This window comes from Pongo pygmaeus, chromosome 1 (genome assembly GCF_028885625.2).
Source record: "Pongo pygmaeus isolate AG05252 chromosome 1, NHGRI_mPonPyg2-v2.0_pri, whole genome shotgun sequence".
NCBI lineage: Eukaryota > Metazoa > Chordata > Mammalia > Primates > Hominidae > Pongo > Pongo pygmaeus.
In genome coordinates, this window is record NC_072373.2 from 180,436,212 (window position 1) to 180,460,370 (window position 24,159).

The window sequence follows — 24,159 nt, forward strand, 5'->3', positions numbered from 1 at the left end:
AACATATCATAGTGTGGTTGTGAGGATTAAGTGCAAGGGACCATTTAAAGCACGTAGCCTAACACTGGTAGGCATATGTACAAAAACTTGACGCACATTATTGTTTTTAATGATTTAGACGCAACCCTGTAGCAAGTTTTGCTCTTTATAACCATCTTATTACTGAAACCACCTCTCCAGGGAATCTAATTTGGCTGTTTAGTGTGGTGGGTAACGGCATGGGCTCTAAAGCCTGTCTTGGTTTGATTCACAACTCTACCACTTAGTAACTCTGTGATGCTGGGTAACGTACTTAACCTCTTTGTGCCTCAGTTTTCTCATCTGTAAGATAGGCATAGTATTAGAACTGTCTTCATGGGGATTGTTCTGAGGATTAAATAAGTTAACATACAGAAAGCATTAAGAACAGTCCCTGGTAAAAATGATTACAAATTAAAAAAATTTTAAGTTCTTTGTCACACTCTAATATAAAGATTTTAGTACATGTTCCTTATATTGATATATAAACATATTGTTATTTAACACTAAAAGGTCGTGTAAATGTGTGTGACCTGTCATAATTCATAGTGGAAAGCTGTCCCCATTTAAAAGAAACCCATGTAGCATTTACATATACTCATATTACTAAAACAGAAGTTAAATCCAGACACAAGACATACAAAGATTATTAATTCTTTCAGTTTTAACTTTTCCAAAGTCCGCTCAGCTATGAATTCTTCAAAATAAAAAATCTGGCATACATAGGACTTTATTGTACATTTTATTTATTATATTTAATGATTTAATCTATTCTCTGGATTTATTAGCTCTTTCGAAAACAATTGAAAAACTCCACATAGAGACTTTAAAAATAAAACTCCAGTTTTATAATTTCTGTTTATCTTATTGATATTTCAGAAGTAATCTAAGAAAGGTCTAGGAATCAAATATATTAAGGTAATACCACTTACATGAAAAATTTTATCAAAAGAGTACATCATCATAGAATTAAGAACCATGTAATAGGAAAAAAAAGTTTCTCATCAGTTGAAAAATTTTTTAGGCTTACTCATGTATATATATGACTGTATACGTATATGTACATAATTAAAATATTAATTTTATCAGCATAGTATTAACTATTTTAAAGTAAGTGTTTGGGAATTATGTTAAAAATCTCCAAAGCAAATTATTAATTTATATTCCTTCCCAATAGAAACCATAAATAGTATCTGTGATCATTTTGCCCAAATTTGTAAAAGTGTAAAATCTACAATTTTACAATTACTAGTCATATTGTGGCTCTAGAATAGTCAACTTCATGTAACAAAGCAATCAGTAAGAGCATGGGAACTTACTTTCTTCCTTGGAAAGGCAATTCCTGTATTAAGGACAATGTTATTTTTCTTTAAAAGTCCCAAATCTTCACACAAAGGCATTACAAGCTCATTGTGCACCTCAGTTGTAAGGGCACCTGTGTTTCTTTGTTCATCTGGTTGATCTGACCTGAGGATTTGATTTGCCACACTCCTCCCCTGTCCCGCCCTGTTTCTCTCTTAATGAGAACAACTTAACAATAGCATCCATGTAAACTCCATGGCTCAAATAATGAATGGTGAAGAATACAGGTATTAGTTATGGTGGGGAGCACTTGCTGCTGAACCTACATGTAAAGAGCTAAAATTCAGGGTTAGTAAGCATAAATGTAGGGGATAGGTCAATTTTAAAACAGAGGTTTCAGAATGAGAGTGAGTCTCCACCCGCACCCCTAGCCCAGCTCCTCCCTATGGAGTGCTGTGTAGTATTAGAGTCAGATGAATTCCACCTCTGTTATTCAGGAGCTGCATGATCCCTGGCAAGTTCCTTTTTCTCTCTGAGCCTCAGTTTGTATTTAATAGAAATAATAGTACTTACCTTATAGGTTGTTATGAAGACGATGATTTTTAAAGTTACTGAAAAAAATATGTAAAGTGGCCGCTTAATACTAGTTGCTTCTCTTTCCCCTTTTACCTCTGCATTGGGCACATTCAAAACAAACTCCAACGATGCACACCAACATAAGAATTGGCTTATGTGAAATTATGCATATTTGAAGAATTTGGGAACTTGACATAAGATAGAACATGGCTTGTATTCATTTCAACATCTCCTAAGGGGAACAAAGGAACCATAGTCATTTATCAAGAATTCATTGAGCACCTACTATGTCCATGCTTCACTCTAATCCCTGGCGGTAGAGTTGTCTTCTGTTCTCGAGATGATCACAGCTTGAGGAGACTGTAGGTGAGGAAATGACAGACAATGACAATACAGTGTAACAAGTATCAACACAGAAGGAAGCAAGAGGGACTTCTAGAGTGCAGAGCAGGAGCATCCAAAGCAGCTTGGCTGTGTGTATGTGTATATGTGGGGGTGGGTGGAGAGTGGTTATTGGGATAGTTCTGAGCGGGTCAAGAGTGGGGTGGGAACCAAAACGATTCCAGTATTGAATTTTAAGGAAGCAGGAGTTAGAAAAGCTGAACATCAAAGCTTGATGAGGTACTTTTTAAAAAGATCTACTTTACATAGCTGTGAAGTAAATGTATTCCACTGTCAGAGTAAAGCTACATTGTATAATACTTTTATTGACTATTATGGATATAACAACATTTGTGCAATCTCTAATATTTCATCACAGGAGATTTTAATGCGAACAATGAGTAAGTGCTATTCTCAAGTAAGCCCATGAGCATATGTTCAGAAACATTTGATTAGAGCCTTTGCTCTCACAGTTTTAACTATTCTTAGTTGCTCCTTAACAGTTGTCATTTGCACTTAATAGACTAGATAATTACTTGCTTAGCAGTTGACAATAACTCGGTCAATCATGATAGCAGGAAATAAGAGAAAGAGTACTCAGTCTTCATGTAGGTTTTAGTGCTGGAAAGGACCTTAGAAATTATTGATATTATCCTTCTCATTTTACCGGTGAGAAAAGTCAGGTCTAAAGAGGCTCAGTGATCTGCTCAAATTCACACAGCTTGTGAGAAGCAGATCCACAAATAGAACCCAGTTGGCTATGGCTACCATTCACTGGGCATTTCCAACATGCTGACAACCAAAATCTCCGAGTACTATTTCATTTTACTGGCATTTCTAATCTAACACATATCCCTTAAATCCTTTTAGAATGGAGAAGGAAATACTTACTTTTAAAAAGTATTTGTTCTGTGGATACCGGTAGATGAAAAAATGGCATTCACAGAGAATTTGCTTTATTAGCTGGTTAATGTATATTCCTACCCACCTGCTCTTCAGCATTGTGACCTTGTCACTCCCTTACCAGGAGGGGAATCTAATCCTCCTACCCTTGAATGTTGGTCACTCTTAGTGATTCTGGGCCATGCTATCTACTGCCCTTTCCAACTATCAGGAATGCAGATGTCATGGAGCTGTAATGGTGGGAGCTGAGATAGAAACTGGCAGGACAACAAAACAGAAAGCCTCTGAAACCTTGATGATTATGTGTTGTCATAGCAGCCATGGACCACATACCCAGACTTTTACATGACAGAGGAATAAGCTTCTACCTTACTTTGGTCATGGTTATTTTGGACCTTCCTTTCACAGCAACCTAACCAATATTCTAACCAACACAACTGGAGATACCATAATGAATCTAAAGTGCCTGGCATAAAACTGGTGCTCAGCAGTAAGTAGCTAGCACATTTCAAATACCAAAGCCATCTATTGCCCTTCAGGACACAATTCCTTCTTTCGGAGTGATTTTTAGACTTGGCTTATTGATTTTTTCTTTTCCACATAGGCTTCCTTCTATCTCTGCCTTCTGGGTCATCATCAGACAACAGTGATATTTCAAGTTGCTTACTCCCAGTAATCTTTGAGCTCTTAATCTCCAGTGTCTCCCTTCTCCTCAATTTCAGCCACCTAGGTTCACAGCTGATCTCAGGCTTCATTATAGTACTAAATGGCTCCACCCTCAAGCTCTAGAATTCAGCCATTTTTCTGTCGTATTCCTGCTTCTTCCCTGGTCACTGTTCTTACCCTTTTAGTGCTACCAACCCAGTTTTCGTTCTCATCTTGTTTCTCAACTCCTAGGTCCCATCCTGTGTGCCTAGCATGAGGTTATGCCTGGCACTTCTACTGAGCATGGGCCATGTGCCCAGCATTTTCTCTATCGTCCTCTAGAATCTCAGCACACCCTCTTCATCTTCTGATATACCACCTGGTCAGCACTAGCCCACCTGATCCAAGTGGGCCTCCTCTGGATTCACACAGCACATTTGCAGTCCTCTATCACAACTGCTGTCACATTGCTTTGTCAATTTCAGTTTGTGTGTCTGTCTCCCCACCAGACTATGAGCTTTTTGAGGTTGGAGACTGATTTATGGTCTATGTAACTACAACTTAAGCAAAAAACACATCTACTAGTTGGAGTGTCACAGATTTTCCTGCCTTCGTGCCTTTGCTTATGCCGTCTGTCCCTGGGAATCTTTTTCCCCAACTACATTGCCTCCTTTTAAAATCAGACAACTCCTATAAGGTTCATCTCACATACCACTTCCAAAAAGTTTTTCCTGATATGACACCTTCCTCCATTGGAGTTCCGAAGCATTTCATTGGTATTTCTTTGCATTTTTTGCATTTATTTGATTTTGCAGTCAATTTAATTACTGAATACCTACTATTCACCCAGTGACATACTGCCCACTTCACTCATGGCTATAATTTATTCCTCATAAATATCCAATAATCCTGATTTTACAGATAAGGAAACTGAGGCTTTGAAAGATTACACAACTTTGCAAAATCACACAGCTAGAAAGTAGAAGGACCACGATTCACTCCCAGGTCAGAGTTCTCTTGCTGAACTGCGTTGCTTCATAGATGTGTTGGAGACTTGTTCCTTGTGTAAATGTCTTGCCCCTCTGTGTGAGTTCTTGGGGGGCAAGCGGTGTGTCTTTCACCTTTACATATCCTTTAACATCTGGCCCAGCCTTTTGCACGTAGTAAAATAAACAGAAAATAAAATTGATTCAGAGACTCTCAGAAAACACCTACAAGACAGCCCAGGGACCCCCTCCCCCCATTCCCATTTCCCTCTTACTGACCCAAGGGACCTGATTGCCAACGGGCTCACAACGGACCCTTGCAGGAGCAGGTGCTAATTCAGACAGCCTCATTAACAATCTGTGGGGCTCCTGCACTAATTACAGTGGGGCTTTAACTACATCCAGTTCACCAATTCAACAGCTTCTATTTTTAACCCATAATGGTGTGATCTCCAGGAGGAGTATACAGGGATCTAGTGTTCTCTCATGCCACCCTATGTCCCTTCCCAGTGTTTCCAAGGAAAAAAACTGTGAGAAAGTGAGAAAATACATTCAATTAGTGAAATTGTGATTTATATCTCACAGCTTATTTGTTCCTTAGCTGTTTAAACATTATAATTTTTAAAATCAAGGTAAATCTAAAAACAAAGAAAATTTATGAAACTACCATTGACCATGACAGAATAGACACTTCTTTTCCCAGCCATGTAGTTCCCATGATACCTCAATAATTCTGAGTCACTTTGTATAATTTATTATTTTGATAATTTTACATTTATTTTTGCTATTCCTTGGTTAATCTCTATTTCTTCTATTAGATTATTAATCCAGTGAAGACAGGGATAGCATAATCTCTTTCTCTAATTCAGAGCCTGCTATGTATCAATTAGGCTGTTTGCTATGTTTCTAACTACCTTCTCTCTAATTGTAATAAGGACACACAAGGTAGGCACTAATGTGTCTATTTCACAGATAAGGAATCTGAGATTCAGGGAGGTTAAATAACTAATTTAGGACCATATAGCTAGTAAGTGGAGAGGCTATAATTTAAATCCAATCTTTCTAGTTCCAAAAGTAATAATTTATCCTCTATGCTGTATTGCCTTTGACTAAAGAAGCTGTTAATCTTGGTGGGTTTTTGTTTTTGTTTTGCTTTGTTTTTGTTGTTGAAAAAGAAATTGTCTCAATGGTTTGTTAGCCAAGTGCTAAATTTCTCTCCCGGATATGTGTATGTTTTTGATAGAGAAGAGACAAGAACTGTGTATCCACGTGACTATCGTTAGAAAAATGTTGCTTACTGCTACACAGCTTTCTTTTAAAACAAAATATTGATGACTTAATTTATCTAAATTTCTTGTGTCAGATTTCACTCTGTGTATTTGTATGTTTGTTATGTTTTTATTCTGCCTCAGAGACTAGTATTCTGAAAATTGAAGTTTCCTTAGGAAAGTTTGAGATACAAAGATTTAGTGATTTTGGCTGCCTCATATTGCTGGGATTTAGGGAAATACAACGTTGTAAACAAAGTAACTTTTTTCATGACTTCCTCATGTTTTCTTTTGTCTGCTTATCACAGCATATTCATTATTAGTTTGAAACAGATTTTTCCTTTTGTATCTTGTTAGTTTTATCTTCCCAGAATTTGTCATAAGGAAGTAAATTGTAGATTTCGCTTTGATTCTGATGCCTCCTTGAACTTCAAAGGTAATATTCCCTCAGAGAGAAGCTTTGGATTCTAATTTTTTTATCTCAGAAAATTATACAGACAACATATTTGAAGTAATATGGTGGAAAGTTCTAAAAGAAGAAATGAATGTATGAGCTCTCCTTTTAGAGAAGATGCTGATAAGAAAGTAAAAAGAAGGAAAAGACAGGAGTACACGAAGAAGACAGGCCCCCTCAAGCATTCAATGGCAAACCTAACAAATAAACTTTTTCTTCCTTCAAGATAAAAATTATCTTAAAGGAAAAGTGGAAACTTATGATCTTCAAGGCAAGGAATAGAAAACTCCTCTTACTATAGTTTTTCTTCTAAAAAAGGAGTGAGTTTATACCAACTCTTTAGAAATATCATTTAGCCCCAATATTCTCTCTATTGCAAGTGGGCAAGTTCTGCCCCATGGAAATGCTACTTTTGTTTGATAAAAACAAAACCAGATACAGGGAGCATAACTTCTCGTTCCTTAATTGTGAGGTGCAAATGGCGACTTTCTCCAAAGAATGTAATATGGAAAGAGGTAACTTTACACTAGAGAAACCTGAAAAATACTACCTCAACCAGGTAATCAAGGTCAATAGCAACAGTCATAAATCATGTTGATAGTATGTGCCCTTCATTTGATGTGATGAAAATGACACTTTACCTCTGTAATCTTCCTTCCCCAAACCCATATCCCCAGCGTAATCTTGAGAGAAGCATCAAAGTCCATTAGAGGGGCATCTCACAAAATACTTGAGCAGTACTCCCCAAATCTGTCAATGTCATCAAAAACAAGGGAAGTCAGAGAAAATATCACAAGCAAAAGTAGCCTACGGAGACATGTCAGCTAAATGTAATGTGGTGTGAAATAGAATAATTCAAACTTAAAACTGTTGAAACTTTAAATTATTCTGACCCTTGAGAGAGATGTGGCTCTGCAGCCTGAGTCACATGGCATGAAGTAGCAACTTCTGCTTTTTTTCCCCCGTAAATAGTTAAGACCAGGCTGGGCACAGTAGCTCACGCCTGTAATCCCAGCACTTTGGGAGGCCAAGGTGGGCAGATCATGAGGTCAAGAGTTTGAGACCAGCCTGGCCAACATGGTGAAACCCCATCTCTACTAAAAATATAAAAATTAGCCGGGTGTGTTGGCATGTGCCTGTAGTACCAGCTACTCAGGAGGCTGAGGCAAGAGAATCCACTTGAACCGGGGAGGTGGAAGTTGCAGTGAGCCATGATCACACCATTGCACTCCAGCCTGGCTGACAGAGCAGGACTCTGTCTCAAAAAAAAAAAAAAAAAAAAAAGTCAAGACCAAACAGCACCAGAGATAAGAATCCCTCAGATCATTGCCCCTCCTTCTGAAGTAAAAAGCTTCCTCGGAATGTAGCAATCTGTAACCAATCAAGTGCTGTAATATATGCACTGATCTATGGGGAAAATGTAAGCCTGCTAAAATTTCTCTGCCTTTGCCTGTTAAGTGAAACCTTAACTTCTCCACTTGGGAACCTGACCCCATTCATTTGGAGTCAATGTTTCCACATGGCCACCTTTAATATTTGTGTTCAAGTAAACTCTATCTTTAATCATATTTTCTGAATCTAGTTATTTAAGGTTGACTGTGGTATCTTGCATGAGATCTTGGAAAAGAAAAAGGATGCTAGATAAAACTAAGAAAATCTGATAAAATTGAGACTTTAATAATAATCCGTCAATATTAGTTGGTTAATTGTAACAAATTGATACCATACTAATATAAGATGTTAGTAATAGGTGAAACTGTGTGTGAGGTGTATGGATACTCTATACTATCGTCTTAATTTTTCTGTAAATCTAAAACTATTCTAAAAATGGAAATTCATATTTTAAAAAACTCAACAAATAAAAATGCTTATAGGGTCATTTAAGAGCTTCCTCAGAAATTTAGAAGAACACAGAAACAACGGATGTTACATAGTAAGTTCTAACATTTGGATGATTCTATACTATCTTACTTAATTTTTAAAATAGTCTAGTGAAGTAGATACAACTATTTATTCCCACTTTATAGCAAAGAAAAGTAGAGCTTAGAAAGATGAGGTGGCTTAATAAGAATTTTACAGCTTATCTCCCTAGTTCCAATGATCTTTCCACCATATCCCATTTACCTTTCTACTGCTCCTAAACATTAGCAACAAAATAGGCAATAACAGTACCAGGCTTTAATGGTTGGTCAACATAAGGCAAGAGAGTAATTGCTACACCCTTTTCCATTATTTGCCCACCCAAAACATTGATCTAAAATATCCATTTAAGCACTGGTTAGTGGCATCGTATCACAAAAAGTCAGTAAATTGTGCTTGCCTCTGACAAGGGTACAGAATGTGTTACCATTGAGGGTGAATGGTAATGTGAATGGGCAATAGTTTACTTTTTGTCAGAAAGCATTCTATTTTAGGTCTGCACACTTCGGAATATGACCTTTACTGAAGAACACCTTAAACATCTCATTTGGCTTTTAGGAGTTTGTTGATAATAGATGGTGTTCTATACTTTGAACTGGGGAAGTGTCCAAAGACCAGCAATGGTTTGGGGCTCATTTACAAAATGTTCCAGCTGTGGTGGCCATATGCCACTCCATCTGCCTGTATTGTGTGGGTATTGTTCTGCTATGTTCTGAAGCTTGCCTACTCTTGCTTTTGGATTACAGACTACTTGGGCAGGGATATAGTTTTTTGTTTGGACCATTTTACCTGCTGCAAAGCAACATATACTCTTCCCCTGCCCCTAGCCCGCAAGTTCAGAAGACGTGTGGCTGTTAAGTTTGCAATTGTAGCAGCATTAAAAATATACATATGAGAAATCGTATCCCTGACAATCAGTTTATTGTGTGGCACGTGAGAGGGGTGAGGGATGGGAGGAGGTTACCACTTAAAACATCTGCCAAGACACAGGTAGTAACAGTAGCAATTACTGGATATTATTAAATACAGCTACTGTGAGATGAACTCACCATACAGAATCTGTCTCTAATCCCATCAGAGAAGCTGGCTTATAATTATGGATCTTGTTGGATGTCCTAAAGGGTAACTGGCCTGAGTTTCTCCCAGATCTTAGTTGGAGAGCGTGTATGGGAGGGAGGTGAACAGGGCACATGCAGAGGATTTTGAAGATGAGGAGTTCCCCAATAAATGTTATTTTAAACTTCCTGTTTTGCTGTAAACTGTGTTAGAAAGAAAGTGATTTTGGTCATCTTTGGGGGCTTTAGAAATACAATGTTTTTACCACTTTTGGTATTCAAATTATTTATAGAGCTTCTAGGACTATACTCAACTTCTCCACCCACAGAGAAGCCATTTTCTCCTGTTCAACTTACTGTCAAGTCATTTCAGATCACCTGCAGTTAGTATTTAAGCTGTGTTTTCTTCCCTCTGTCCTTACATCTCTGTTTCTTTGACCTAGGATCCTCATTTTCTTCCAATGATCCTTTAAAATTCAGCTCACATTTTACCGTACTCTGGGAAATCTCCTTTGGTTACACTCTGTTTTAGGTGATCTTTTTTTTTGTACTCTCCAATTATCTGTACATGGACCTATCATACCTTTGTTTTTTTTTTTTTTTTGAGACAGAGCCTCCCTCTGTCACCCAGGCTGCAGTGCAGTGGCGCGATCTCAGCTCACTGCAACCTTCACCTCCTCAGTTCGAGCGATTCTCCTGCCTCAGCCTCCCGAGTAGCTGAGATTACAGAAGCCTGACACCACGCCTGGCTAATTTTTTAATTTTTAGTAGAGATGGGGTTTCACCATGTTGGCCAGGTTGTCTCAAACTCCTGACCTCAAATGATCCACCCACCTCGGCCTCCCCAAGTGCTGGGATTACAGGCATGAACCACCGCACCCGATCCATATCATTTTTTGTTCATTCGTTTATTCAACCATTCATTAAAAATATTTATAAAGTATTCACTCACTATGTATCAGAAGTTGTTTTAGCTATGGAAGATGTAACAGGGCACAAAATAGATAAGGTTCCTGTTCTCACAGAGCTTACTATTGGAAAGAAAGCCAATGAATACATGGACAAATGATTAAATAGAATATATGGTTTTAGACAGTAAAGAAAAACAGAGTAGTGAGATTGTGAGTAACCGAGGGTTGGAGCTATTTTGATTGAATGGACAGAGAAGGGTTCTCTGAGGAGATAACATTTGAAAAGAGGCCTGAATGAAGTGAGAGAGCAAGTGATGTGAAGATATGAGGGGAGAGTAGCTTAAGCAGAGAGAACACTGAAGGTTGTGAAGGGGGAAGCTAGCTTGAGGTGCGTGAGGAACCAAAGGAGGCCTATGGGGCTGAAGCATCATGAGTGGGGAAGAACGTGGTAGGAGGTGAGACCACAGAGACAGAACTCTCCACGTTATGTAGGTTCTTAAAGGTCAAGGAGAGAACTTTATGGGGTGATGGAGCCAGGATTTGTACCTAGACTTATTGCTCTCCAAACCTATATAATGCCTATAATAGAACGTTATCTGTATGTATCATACTTTTAAATACAGTGATGGAAAGTGAAACCTTTAGGCTGTTCAAAAATGTGGAATTAAAATGTCATATGAAGGTTTTGTAAAAATTAATTACATTTATTATTAGGAAAAAGGCATATAGTTTTAGGCATAGTATTTGTCATTGATCTATTTTGTGAGGATATATGTTTTTAGCAGGCTAAACTATTCTTTAAAACTGTTGTGTATATTAAATCAGAGAACACCTAAATTCTAATTCTAGATTTATATCCCTATTTGTGATATTCTGCTTTTTGCATGTTTTATAAAAAAAATTATGGCCTAGTGTTTCATTACGTAGCCATAAATGTCCATGTAGTTCTGGGATTTATATACTTGCTACATGCTTTCAGGGATACTATGACTCTACTGGACATAGTCAACTTTTATATCAATCATCTCCTCTTAAAACTAATAGAGGAGGCTGGGCATGGTGGCTCACACCTGTAATCCTAGCACTTTGGGAGGCCAAGGCGGGTGGATCACCTGAGGTCAGGAGTTTGAGACCAGCCTGACCAACATGGCGAAACCCTGTCTCTACTAAAAATACAAAAAAATTAGCTGGGCATAGTGGCAGACGCCTGTAATCCCAGCTACTCGGGAGACTGAGGCAGGAGAATTGCTTGAACCCGGGAGGTGGAGGTTGCAGTGAGCCGAGATGGTGCCACTTACTCCAGCCTAGGCAAAGAGTGAGACTCCATCTCAAAAAAACAAACAAAGAAATAAACAAAAAACAAACAAACAAAAAAACTAATAGAGAAGATACTTATATATATATTTGGTCACATCCTAAGGTTTGCACTCCAAGAGCAATTCTGAAAATTTAGGTTCACTGACATCATGATCTATGAATCTCTTCTGAAATGGTCATTCCATTTCCACGATGGAACTCTAATACTCTAAAATTTGGAATAAATGAGGTTCTATGGCCTCCTGTTCAGTCTAAATGTCTTCACTTCCTTGAACAAGCCAGCAACAGCCTTGTTTTATTCCCTAGAATTTCAATCTCAGTGTGTTTAAATATTTTGTCACATCAGTAAGAAAGTCAAATTTTAATGATACTTGGGGATGTAGCAAAATTAGTGTTCAGAACCTCTTAGCTCCAACTCTTTTAATCATTCAATAAATTTAAATAATCAAAACATCTGATGCCATTAAAATAGACTAGGCTTACATGGCCTACGTTGTCTTCTTCCAAAAACCCTGTAAATAAGTACCAGTTAAGGGCATGAGCATGAAGAGAAATGGAGATCTTTATCTGTTTCTGCAGTTAACCATAGAGAATCTAGCATACCTAGTTCATACCACATACTCTTTTCCGGAAAGAGAAATGAAGCCTGGGGTTCATAAGCCCTCTCTCCTGATGGAAATAAAACGTTGAAAACAATTTTTCCCTTTTTCTGCTGGTGCCACATCTGTGAGAAGTACAATTAGCTTTTCCATGTTTCCATGTTTAAACCAAACTTCTCAAATTTCATTTGGGCAGATGGTTAAGTTCAAGTCATGTGTCCTGGCTAATTGGATAAAACATTTTCCCCTGTAATATCACAGGCACAATGTTGACAAAGGTATCATGTGACAGGTACTTGCATACTCTGACAGTGGGAACATAAAGGGATGAGGTCTTTGGGGAGGACAACTTGTCAATACATTTCAAGAGCCTTGTACGCTTCATACCCCTTACCCAGTGACCTCATGTATAGAAATCCAAACCAAGAAAGTGATGAAATGATGACAAAAGGTATACATTCAAAGATGTTCACTGCAGCATTATTTATAACAGAAAAAAGTAGGACCCAAATATCAAAGAAGGGAATGCTTTAATTAGTTATGATGCACCTTTATGATGATTTTATAGCAACAGGAGTAATGTTTTCAAAGAATACTTCATGACATGAAGAAATTCTTATGAATTAACATTAAGTTATGAAACTAAGGCATAAGCAGTATCTGGTGTAATATACCAATTAGAAAATTTACATATGGCCATAATGCCTTTGCTAGCCCCATGTTCACTAAGTCCCTAGATACTAAGAGGTCAATGAGGTCTGGCCCTTCTTGAACTACATTGTCCTGCTAATCTCATCCAAATGAAGAATTATGTGAAGTTTACAAAGTTCTTTAAGAAGTTATCTTTAGCAAGGAGTGGCAGAAACACAGAATGCAGCCCATCTATTTTCAGCAGTCTATTTAATGGAAAAGGCGAAGTTTTCAGATTTGGGCCTTTAAAAAGAGAGTGGCCTCTGTGAGGATTTCCATCCTTGGGACCTCTTTCCCTTCTCAATTTACCTGACCTTTCTTCTTTAACTCCATCTCCTTCCAGATCCCTGAGGGCCATGTTCTCATTCCCTCCTTTAGGAACTGTGCTCCTCATCTCTAAAGGAGGACAGTCTGCCTCTCTGACCTTTTCAATATACCTGGTTTGGGTCAATTTTCCATCAATTACTACCCTTCTCAGCCATTATAAGATCAATGAATCACTGTTGATTTCCTCATTTGCTTCCTAAGAAGTTATCACATTTCACCAAGACAGTGGGTTGGGCATTCATATTTCTTGGAGACAATAAAAAATTTAGTAAGGACAGCATTTCCTTTCTATTAGTCGCATTTAGCTTTGCTCCTTTCAGAAGAGTAGCCCCTAGTATAATATTGTTGTGCTAGGAAGCTGTTGGTGCTCTCCTGAGCTTGGTTTACATTTCAAACCCACTAAACCAGCTGTCAGTGGCTCTTCCACTTTGTTACCCAGAAAGAGTGGTGTCAGTGCCAATTAAATTCTCTTTGATGGCATGAGTTACCATGATTGAGAGACAGGAGCTAGTAAGGGGAGAGATTTCTCCATTTTTAAATTGCTACAATGTCTCTTTCCCTAGGCTGTGAGTTTCTTCAAGCCAGTATCAAGTCTGACTCATCCAGATACTCAGCCATCGTTGAGAAAATACTCTGCCCATCAAATTAGGCTGTCTTTAAGTTATCAATATAATCTGAGAGCTTGGTATGGGGAAGGCTGGGAGGTAATGGAATGTATTAATGAAGAGCATGATCTTTTCAAGCTTCTTTCTAACTTCAGAATATTTTCCTTTCTTTTGGATTCAGCCATGTTTTAAAATTTTAGTATTTTATCCAGCATTTATATGTGTTCATGTAATCAAGTAGACCCTCCTCATTAACTTAGCTATGTTCACTCATGTTCATCTTTAAATTTTTTCTTTTTAATATTTGATATGTGCTTCCCAGATCTTCTTTCTATATGAAGTGTTTTCGCTCAGGCTGCTATAAGAAATACTATAAACTGGTGGCTTATATACAACAGAAATTTATTTCTCACAGTTCTGAATGCTGGAATTCCAAGATCAAGCTGCAGGTGTAGCTGGCTTTTGTTGAAGACCTCTTCTAGGCTGCAGACTGCTAACTTCTCATTGTATCCTCACATGGTAGAAAGATAGCTAGCTAGCTCTCTGGCCTCTCCTTGTAAGGGTACTGTTCTTCTTGAGGGCTCCACCTTCGTGACCTAATTACTTCCCAAAGTCTTCAACTCCAAATGCTATCACATTGAAAGCTTCAACATATAAATTTTTGGGGAACACAAACATTCAGTCCATAACATGAAAATAATTTCCTATGCCTCTAAACATTGCTGGGAGACCCCTGAAGATAGTCATATGGTCTGGGAAAAAAGTTAATAAAATACCTGCTCCTTAGTTCTTTATTGCTCCAAGATACAGTCTCTCCATCTGTTGCAAGTTTTCTTCCTTTCCTTGTTAGGCCAACAGCCTCACTTCTATTTTTCTTGGTAGCTGGATTTACCACTTTTATTTAGCTCATGTTTATATCGGCAACTTGGTTTTAGTGTCTTGAGTACATAATTAGGAGTAGAATTTTTAGGTCATAAGAGTATGTTTAACTTTATAAGAAATTGCTGGCCGGGCATGGTGGCTCATGCCTGTAATCCCCACACTTTGGGAGGCCGAGGTGGGAGGATTACCTGAGGTCAGAAGTTCGAGACGAGCCTGGCCAACATGGTGAAACCCCATCTCTACTAAAAATACAAAAACTAGCTGGGCATGTGAGTGGCACATGCCTGTAATCCCAGCTACTCAGGAGGCTGAGGCAGGAGAATTGCTTGAGCCTGGGAGGCGGAGGTTGCAGTGAGCCAAAATTGTGCCACTGTACTCCAGCCTGGCTGACAGAGCAAGACTCTGTCTCAAAAAAAAAAAAAAAAAAAAAAAAAAATTGCCAAACTGTTTTCCAAAGTAACTGTGCAAGTTTGCATTTTCACCAGCAATATATGAGAGTTTTAGTTGTTCTGCATCCTTACTAATATTTGGTATTCTTAGTCTTTGAAATTTTAACCATTATAGTGTTTGGTAGTGGTATCTTATTGTGATTTTATCTTATTGCATTTTCCTAATGACTAATAATATTGAACATCTTTTCACATGCTTATCATCCATTTGCATATCTTCTTGTTCAACCATTTTGTCCGTAATTGGGTTGTTGGTCTTTGTCTTCTTAATACTGAGTTGAACAGCAGAAATTTTTAATTTTGATGAGGTCTGATTTATCAGTTTTTTCTATGGTTACGCTTTTCGTGTCCTATGAACTCTGCCTAATCAAGGTCACAAAAATGTTTGTTGATGCTTTCTTCTAAAAGTTTTATAGTTTTTATTCTAGATTTTGGTCTATGATCCACTTCAAGTTTATATTTGCATATGGTAAAGGTACTGGTCCAAGTTCATGTTACTTTTGCATATAGATAACCAATTGCTCTACTACCATTTGTTAAAAAAACTGTCTTTCCCCCATTGATTACCCTAGCTCTTTTGTCAAAAAAATCAATGTACCATACATGTATGGACCTTTTTCTGGATGCTATTCTGTTGTATTGATCTATAAAGTATGTCTATATGCTGTATGTTATGTGGTTATGCAAATCAGATGCTGTTTTTATTATTGTAGCATTATAGTAAACCTTGAAACCAAGTAGTGTAAGTCCTCCAATTTAGTAATTTATTATTAAGTATGTTTTTCCTTCTTTTGAGACGGAGTCTTGCTCTGTTGCCCAGGCTGGAGTGCAGTGGTGTGATCTTCGCTCACTGCAACCTCTGCTGCCCGGGTTCAAGTAATCCTGCTTCAGCCTCCCAAGTAGTTGGGATTATAGGCACTGGCCGCCATGCCTGGCTAATTTTTGTACTTTTAGTAGAGATGAGTTTCACCATGTTGGCCAGGCTGGTTTTGAACTCCTGACCTTAAGTGATCCACCCACCTTGCCCTCCCAAAGTTGTGGGATTACAGACATGAGCCACCGAGGCACCCAGCCTATTACGTTTTTCTTTTACAAAATGTTTTGGCTCTTCTAGTTCCTTTATTTATATATAAATTTTAAAATTAGCTTGTCTTTTTTAATTATAAAAGTTATTTAATGACTGGGATTTTGATGGAGAGTGCATTGAATTTATAAATTGCTATTGTCCAATGAAACTTTTGGTGATTATGGAACTATTCTTTTTTAAAAAATTAAATTAATTTATTTATTTTGAGACGGTCTCACTCTGTTGCCCAGGCTGGGGTGCAGTGGCATGATCTTGGCTCACTGCACTGCAAACTCTGCCTCCTGGGCTCATGATCCCCCCACCTCAACCTCCTGAGTAGCTGGGACCACAGGCATGCACCACCATGTTTGGCTAATTTTTGCATTTTTAGTAGAAATGGGGTTTTGCCATGTTGGCCAGGCTGGTCTTGAACTCCTGAGCTCAAGCAGTCCACCTGCTTTGGCCTCCCAAAGTGCTGGGATTACAGGTGTGAGCCATTGTGCCCAGCTGAGAACTATTCTTTATCTGCTTTGTTTAATGTGGTAGCCAGTAGCCATATATGGCTATTAAAAACTTGTAATTTGGCTAATTTGACCAAATAACTTTAATTTTAATTTAATTTTAATTAATATAAAGTTAAATAGCTACATGTAGCTATTGGATATTTATTGGATAGTGGAGCTTATAGATAAGTTTCAGGAGAATTGACATCTTAACAATATTGTTTTCTGATCCACGAACATGGTGTATGTCTTCATTTATTTAGGTCTTCTTTAATTTCTTTCAAAAATAGTTTATAGTTTTCACTGTACAAGTCTAGCACATATTTTGTTAAATTTATCTGTACTTTTATTTTTACGTTGTAAATAGTATTATTTTCTTAACCTGAAGTTTTGCTTTTTGTTAGTATATAGAAATGCAATTGACATGTGCATATAGAAAACTCGCTTATTAGTTCTAGCAGCTTTTTGTACATTCCTTTGGATTTTCTAAGTATACAGACAATCATGTCTTTTGTAAATATAGACATCTTTATATTTTTCTTCTCAGTCTATCTGAATTTTATTTTTGTCTTATTCTACTGGCTAGGACTTCCAGTGCAATATTAAATAAAAGTGTTGACAGTGGACATCCTTCTCTTCTTCCTGATTTATAGAGAAAAGCATTAATTACTTGTTTAATTACTTCCCATTCACCCCATTGGTGAGGGGAAATTCCTGCCCTGGCGTTATGGGAATGGCTGAATACATGACACCTGACATGACAGATGAGATTGAGAGCAGTTTATTAGTCACATATACTCACAGCCCAGGAGAAGATGACATTGTACACCATCAAAGGGCCAAATGGAGATTATACTCAGGAACACAGTGAACAATCAGTGGCTGTAGGAAGCAGGCTTTGTAGTTTCAAAAGGGTTGAGTGCTTCCCTGTTTCCTATGAGAGGATTTAATTGGCTTGTTTGAATAATTCTGTGGATTGGTAGGGAACTGAAACCACTCAGGGATAATCGGAACTATACCTGATCTGTTTGATAAGGAGGGTTGTTTGACTTGGGGACCTTATCTGTGTGAGGAGAATGGGGAGGAGAACTTGTGGTTAGGTAATTCCAGGCCCTCCTGTTTTTACTAGATGTGAAGGCAGCATATAGTGTTATTTTTAGGCCTTACACCATAAGCATTCAGTAATTCATTATTAAGAATGATGTTACACATCTTCTTGCTGAAAAGACCTCTATAATTATGTAATGTCCTCTTTAACATTTTTAGCAATATATTCTGTTCTGAAGTCTACTTTGATATTAATCCAGCCTTCTTTGGATAAGTGTTTGTAAACTCTGTTTTTTCTTCCGTTTACTTTAACCCATATATATCTTTATATTTATAGTAAATTTCTTGTATACAGCATAGAATTAGGTCTCGCTTATTTTTTCCCCCAATTCACTCTGTCAATCTCTGCCTTTTAATTAGAATGTTTAGACCTGTGCTTTCCAATATGGTAGCTGCCGGCCATATGTGTCTTCTGAGCACTTGAAATGTGGCTAATTCAGATTGAAACATGCTATGAGTGTAGAACACAAACCTGATTTTAAAACATAGTATGAAAATGTATACAAAATATCTCATTATAATGTTTTGGCCAGGTGTGGTGACTCACACATATCCCAGCACTTTGGAAGGCCGAATCACTTGAGGTCAGAAGTTTGAGACTAGCTGGCCAACATGGTAAAATCCAGATTCTACTAAAACAAAATACATGGTGGCATGGTGGTCTGTGCTTGTAGTCCCAGCTACTCGGGAGGCTGAGGCAGGAGAATCACTTGAACCGGTGAAGCAGAGGTTGCAGTGAGCCAAGATTGCGCCACTGCACTCCAGCCTCAGTGACAGAAACTATGTCTCCAAAAAAAAAAAAAAAAAAAAAACAACTATTTCTGAAGGACATAGAAGACTTAAACAGATTATAATATATATCATGTACTTGGATAAAAGGACTCAGTATCATGAAGATGTCATTTCTCCCGAAATTAATCTGTAAATTTACCACAATTCTAATAAAATACCAGCAACATTATTACTTTTTTCTTTCTTTGTTTTTTTTTTTTTTTTTTTTTGCAATTAGGCAAGCTGATTTAAAATTTTACATGGAAAGAGTAAACAACAATAGCCTGTTTATTAAAGAGCAGAATAACAAGTATGTCCTAAGAATATAAATGTTGGATATGGTATGATTAAGTGGGTGTGGCTACAGGAGTAAATGAGAACAAGGCTTGGAAAGAAGTTTATACCATGAAGGGTCACAGAGGAAACACAAGGTTTTGGTTTGGTGTCAGAACACAGGAGCAAGGGGAAATCCTAGGCCAAAGCCTTTATTGGGATTTCTGTGAGAATCGCAAGGTAGAGCAGAGTAAACATTTAGGATTGGCTATTTTGAATACTTCTGGTGGGCTGTGGCTATAGATGCCCATCAAGGGGATCTCTCTTTGGTGCTCCTCCACTTTGCTGAGCATGCCTGTGTCATTGCTCTTACCACATTGTTTGGAAATTAATTGTAAACTGAATTTGTGCACGTTAATCCTTTCTTTCCAATTAGTTTGTAAACTTCAAAGGCATGGTATTTTTGATGTGAAAATTACATGAGATAACACAGATGAATTTCCTAGCATAATTTCAGTCTTCCCTGAGTCTGCTACTTTCTGCCTGAAACTTTGTATAAGTCACTTAAACTCTGTAAGCCTCAATTCATCTTCTGTATAAGAGGCTGATATTAATACAAATATAATGCTGCTCTGAGGATGAAATGAGTTTGTGCATGTAAAAATATGATTATAAATTAAATATTTCTCTCACTCCATTCTGCATCTAACTTAGTGGCTAGGCACATGGAAGGTATCATTTTAATAAATACCAACCCAAATGTCCAACAATGATAGACTGGATTAAGAAAATGTGGCACATATACACCATGGAATACTATGCAGCCATAAAAAACGATGAGTTCATGTTCTTTGTAGGGACATGGATGAAATTGGAAATCATCATTCTCAGTAAACTATCGCAAGGACAAAAAACCAAACACCGCATGTTCTCACTCATAGATGGGAATTGAACAATGAGAACACATGGACACAGGAAGGGGAACATCACACTCTGGGGACTGTTGTGGGGTGGGGGGAAGGGGGAGGGATAGCATTAGGAGATATACCTAATGCTAAATGGGTGCAGCACACCAGCATGGCACATGTATACATATGTAACTAACCTGCACATTGTGCACATGTATCCTAAAACTTAAAGTATAATAATAATAAAAAAATAAAAAAATAAAATTAGTTGGAAAAAACAAAACGAAACAAAACAAAAAAAATGTTTATGGAGGGAGTGGGTGAATCCTACAGGGTATATTTTGCTTGAAAGAAGGCACCCTTGTTGTGGGTGGGTGTTTTCTGTGGAGACAGAAATCATAGGAGGTCTCTGGGGAAGACAGACCTCCCAGGGACATATGAATGGTAGCATGGGGAAACTAATTCCCAGGAGCCCAGGTGGGGGACGTTTTCCCCCCACTTCCCATGCTGTGTTATTTCACACAACAAAAGGGAAGTCTCTGAAGACTCTAGCAGTAGTGAAGAAGACTATACTCCCTCCTGCACTGCTTCCTGAGGAATAGCTGACACAGAGGAGAACTGAACCTGGTCCTGTCAGCAAGCTGGTTTTCCAGGCTTTTTGTCTCCTCTGCCCAGCAGGCATTTGTCTATCAATTCTGACTAACAAAACTTTCTGCAGTGATGGAAATGTTCTATACATATGTTGTCCAATATGGTAGCCAGTAGCCACATGTAGCTATTGAGCACTTGAAAAGTGGCAACTCTGATTAAATAACTGAGTTCTAAATTTTACTTAAAATTTAAATTGACCAATGTGGTTCAATTTAATAATGTTATATTTGTCTCTTTATCCTCAGCATCTGCACAGAGCCTGGCTCAGAAGAGGCATGGGGGATGTTTGTTTAAGTGAATTATTCTAAACCGTGCTAGATTCTTTTATTGGCTGGATTTATACTCATCAAATGTATTTTCATTCATCACCCTATTTGTGACTTAGAGCTACTCTTTGTGGTAGGCAGGACCTTTGTCTCAGTTTGTTGGAAGAGGAAACTGAGGCTCAGTAAGTTTAAGTGATTTGCCCAAGATTATAAAGCTATAACATCAGTCTGAGTAGAACCCACATCTTTCTCTTTATTTTTCCATCTCCCTATACTTAACGTAGTTCTTTTGTTCTTCTTAGCCCTTATTGACTCCGCCGACACCGAAATTCCCACAACCCTCACAGCCTTTACATAAGTGTCATTAGGACTGTGGAAAGCACATATATATTCATCTTGATAGTTGTGTGGACATGGCTTGTGAATTTTAAACTGTTCAAATGTGAGAGATAATTCTGATAGCTATTTTCATGTAACTTTCTGTACAAATTCTTACCCCTGATTTTAATGCAGATGAATGGATAGTTCCATGCATGTGGCCAGCATCTTACTTAGAAGGGCTTCCGGTCTGTCTCTGCATTTCTGCCTCAAGGCTTTCTCTCAAACTCTAGAAGTCTGCTCAGCCCTGGCAAGCATAACCAGGAAATGTGAGAGAGTTCAAGCTGGAAGGTGGAGAGCAACCCTCAACCAATGGAGACAGAAATTAGGAGACAAATGCTCCAGACTCCGTGTTCTTCAGTGGGACAACGGCAGGCACACATTCTACCCTGTTTTTCAGTCTCCAGCAAGATTAAAAATAGTTGTCTACTAAAGCAATCAGCTCAGTAACACATTTTTCTTAGCGTTTTCCCCCCTTCCCTCTTTCACTCTCTCCACCTCACTTCCTTTCAGATTACCACCATTTTCCATTCAGCAGACATTGACTGAGATCCTACTTTGTGTCATGCACCACGCTGCACTATGGAGTATAAAAAGATAAGAGATCAACCCTAGGTATCAGAGAGCTCATGGTCGAGAAGGAAATAATGCATAAAGCATTTGGAATAGAGGGCATATACAGGGGACTGTGGGAGGGCAGAGCTGGTCAGGACGGGTAATGTTCCAGCTTGGTTTTAGACGATAACGGCGTGTCACTACTGAAAGGTGGGAAAGAGCAGCCCATATTTACTGAAAAATACGTCAGCAAAAGGATAAGTCTTTTCTGGGGTTGAGGGTTGCCGTTGCGGAGGGGCAAGGAGCCAGAACCCTTTGGGCCTCTGTGTGTTTGGGTTGGGGTGGGCACACAGTTGGTTTTCAGTGCATTTCAGTTGAAGACGAGTAGCCCAGGCAAACCAAGAGGAGAAGCTTTGGGAAATCAAGAAACCTGTCCCAAGTCCCCAAAGTTGAGCACCAACCACAGAAAAGCCAGTTTAGCTAGTCTGGGCGGTCAGTACGAGGACCCCGGTCGCCGGCAGGAAAGCGCCATCCTTACAGACCTGGCCCCTGTGCTCTAGGGGTAGCGGAGCCTGCTCAGTTTCCAGGATGCGGTGGTTCGGTTGCGGAGGAGCAGCGCCGCGGAGCCCAAGTCCCAGCTCGGGCCCGGGCTCGCGCCGCGGGGGCGGGGCCTTGGACGCACGCTCCTCCCAGGCGTCCCTCCCGCCCTCAGCCGCGCGCCGGCCACCCGCGCGCCTGCCGCCCGTTGCCCTGGTAACCGTCGTGCCGCGTCTTCCTGAGGGAGCTTCTGTCAGCCCACTGATCCCACCACCCGCTCCCTACTGCCCCGCGGTCTTCGCGTGAGCTCGGAGACTGAGGGACAACAAAAATGGCGGAGGGGAGCCAGTCGGCGCCTGAGGCAGGTCTGTGGGGGCGGCCGATCTGGGGAAGGCTGAGGCGGCCAGGCTGTCCTGGGTCTCAGGCAACAGGGGACTCGGGCATGGTCCTACTCCTGAGGAGACGCCCCTGTATATTTGCGCGGTGGGTTATGACTTCAGGGTCAGGGGTCAAGGGTGGCGTGTACCCCTCTGAATGGCGGGCAGGGACCTCGAAGTCCGGGTGATGGAGGGGAGTGTGGGTTAGTGTGCACACTTCTGACAGAACATGGGCCCGAAAGGGGCTGGGATCTGAGAGAAGAGACAGGATCTTAATCCTGGGATCACCTGTGGTGAAGGCTAATCCTAGGGCTAGGCTGTGTCATGGAAAGGGTGTACACTGCCCTGTGGGAGCATGGGAGAGATCCCTAAAGGGGCATGATTTGGGCTGGGGGTGGGAGTAGGAGGCTCTGACTCTAAAGAGGGAGGTATACGTGGAAGGTGTGTTACTTTAATATCAGACAGTGCCATGGAACGGGGAGTTAGAGTATTTGCGTTTGGAGATGTGCAGTGTCCTCCGGGTCACTCCTGGTCACAGAGAAATTTATGCAAATAATCCTTGTATGGGTCCTTAAAAAGACAAGAGACCTTGAGGGGATACCCGGAGCCCCAGTCCTTTAGGAGCCTACCAAAGGAGGCTGGAGCCTGAGTGTGAGTGTATGTGGGTTCAATGATCTTGAAGGTCATTCAGAATCAAAGGAGTGCATGTCCATACTTCTGTGGGTGGAAGATAGCCTTTAAGGGACAGGAAGACTGACAGGAAGGGAGACCCAGGATCCTACTCCTGAGGGGACCCCTTGTGCATATGGCTGGGCTTTGTGAGATACTGACTTTAAGTGTCTCACAGGGTCATAGAAGAAAGCAAAGGTTTTTACAGTTTTGAGTATGTGGGAGGGAGTTTGCCTCTAAATGAGGCTGACCACTGAAGAACTGGATGTTACAGGATGGCATGGGTGTGTGGGTAGAAAAGAAGTGGCTTTGGGGATATGTGTGTGATGGGTGTTGGCAGTGGTATACATAACCTTGTATATATGTCCTAATCTGGTATTATCATTACAAGAGTGATCCACTTGAATTACTTTGGTCCTGGGGTGTGTGTGTGTGTGTGTGTGTGTGTGTGTGTGTGGTTATGGTACATACACACCCCAGAAACTGGAACTCAGAAATAGGTTCGAGGAACCATTATGTCTCAAGACCTTCATTATTTCTCTTTCTTTCATGGCATCTCTGTTTTACTGAGCAGCTCCTCTACTCATTTTATAGTTTTAGCTCCCTCATAACTTGAACATGCTCATTCCTTTATTCATTCATCCACTCAACAAATATCGAGTGCTAACTATATGCCAGGCAATAAGTTAGGCATTGGAAATTCCCTGCTTTGGATGAGCTTATCTTGTTCTTCTTTTCCTTTTTTTCTCATAGCATTTATTGCCTTTGAACATACTATTTAATTTACTTGCTTGTATTGCTTATTTCCTG

The 24,159-nt window shown here is 39.4% G+C and overlaps 1 protein-coding gene across 2 annotated transcripts in view; it reads left to right on the plus strand.

Moving 5' to 3' along the window:
- Window positions 1-22,476: 22,476 nt before the first annotated feature.
- The window catches only part of AGBL4 (AGBL carboxypeptidase 4), a 1,536,119-nt gene continuing 1,534,436 nt past the window's right edge, over window positions 22,477-24,159 (plus strand). For both annotated transcript variants that reach the window (XM_054488559.1, XM_054488570.1), the window contains exon 1: window positions 22,477-22,668. In XM_054488559.1, coding sequence (XP_054344534.1) covers window positions 22,635-22,668 — 34 coding nt within the window. In that variant the 5' untranslated portion in view covers window positions 22,477-22,634. The remainder of the gene's footprint in view (window positions 22,669-24,159) is intronic.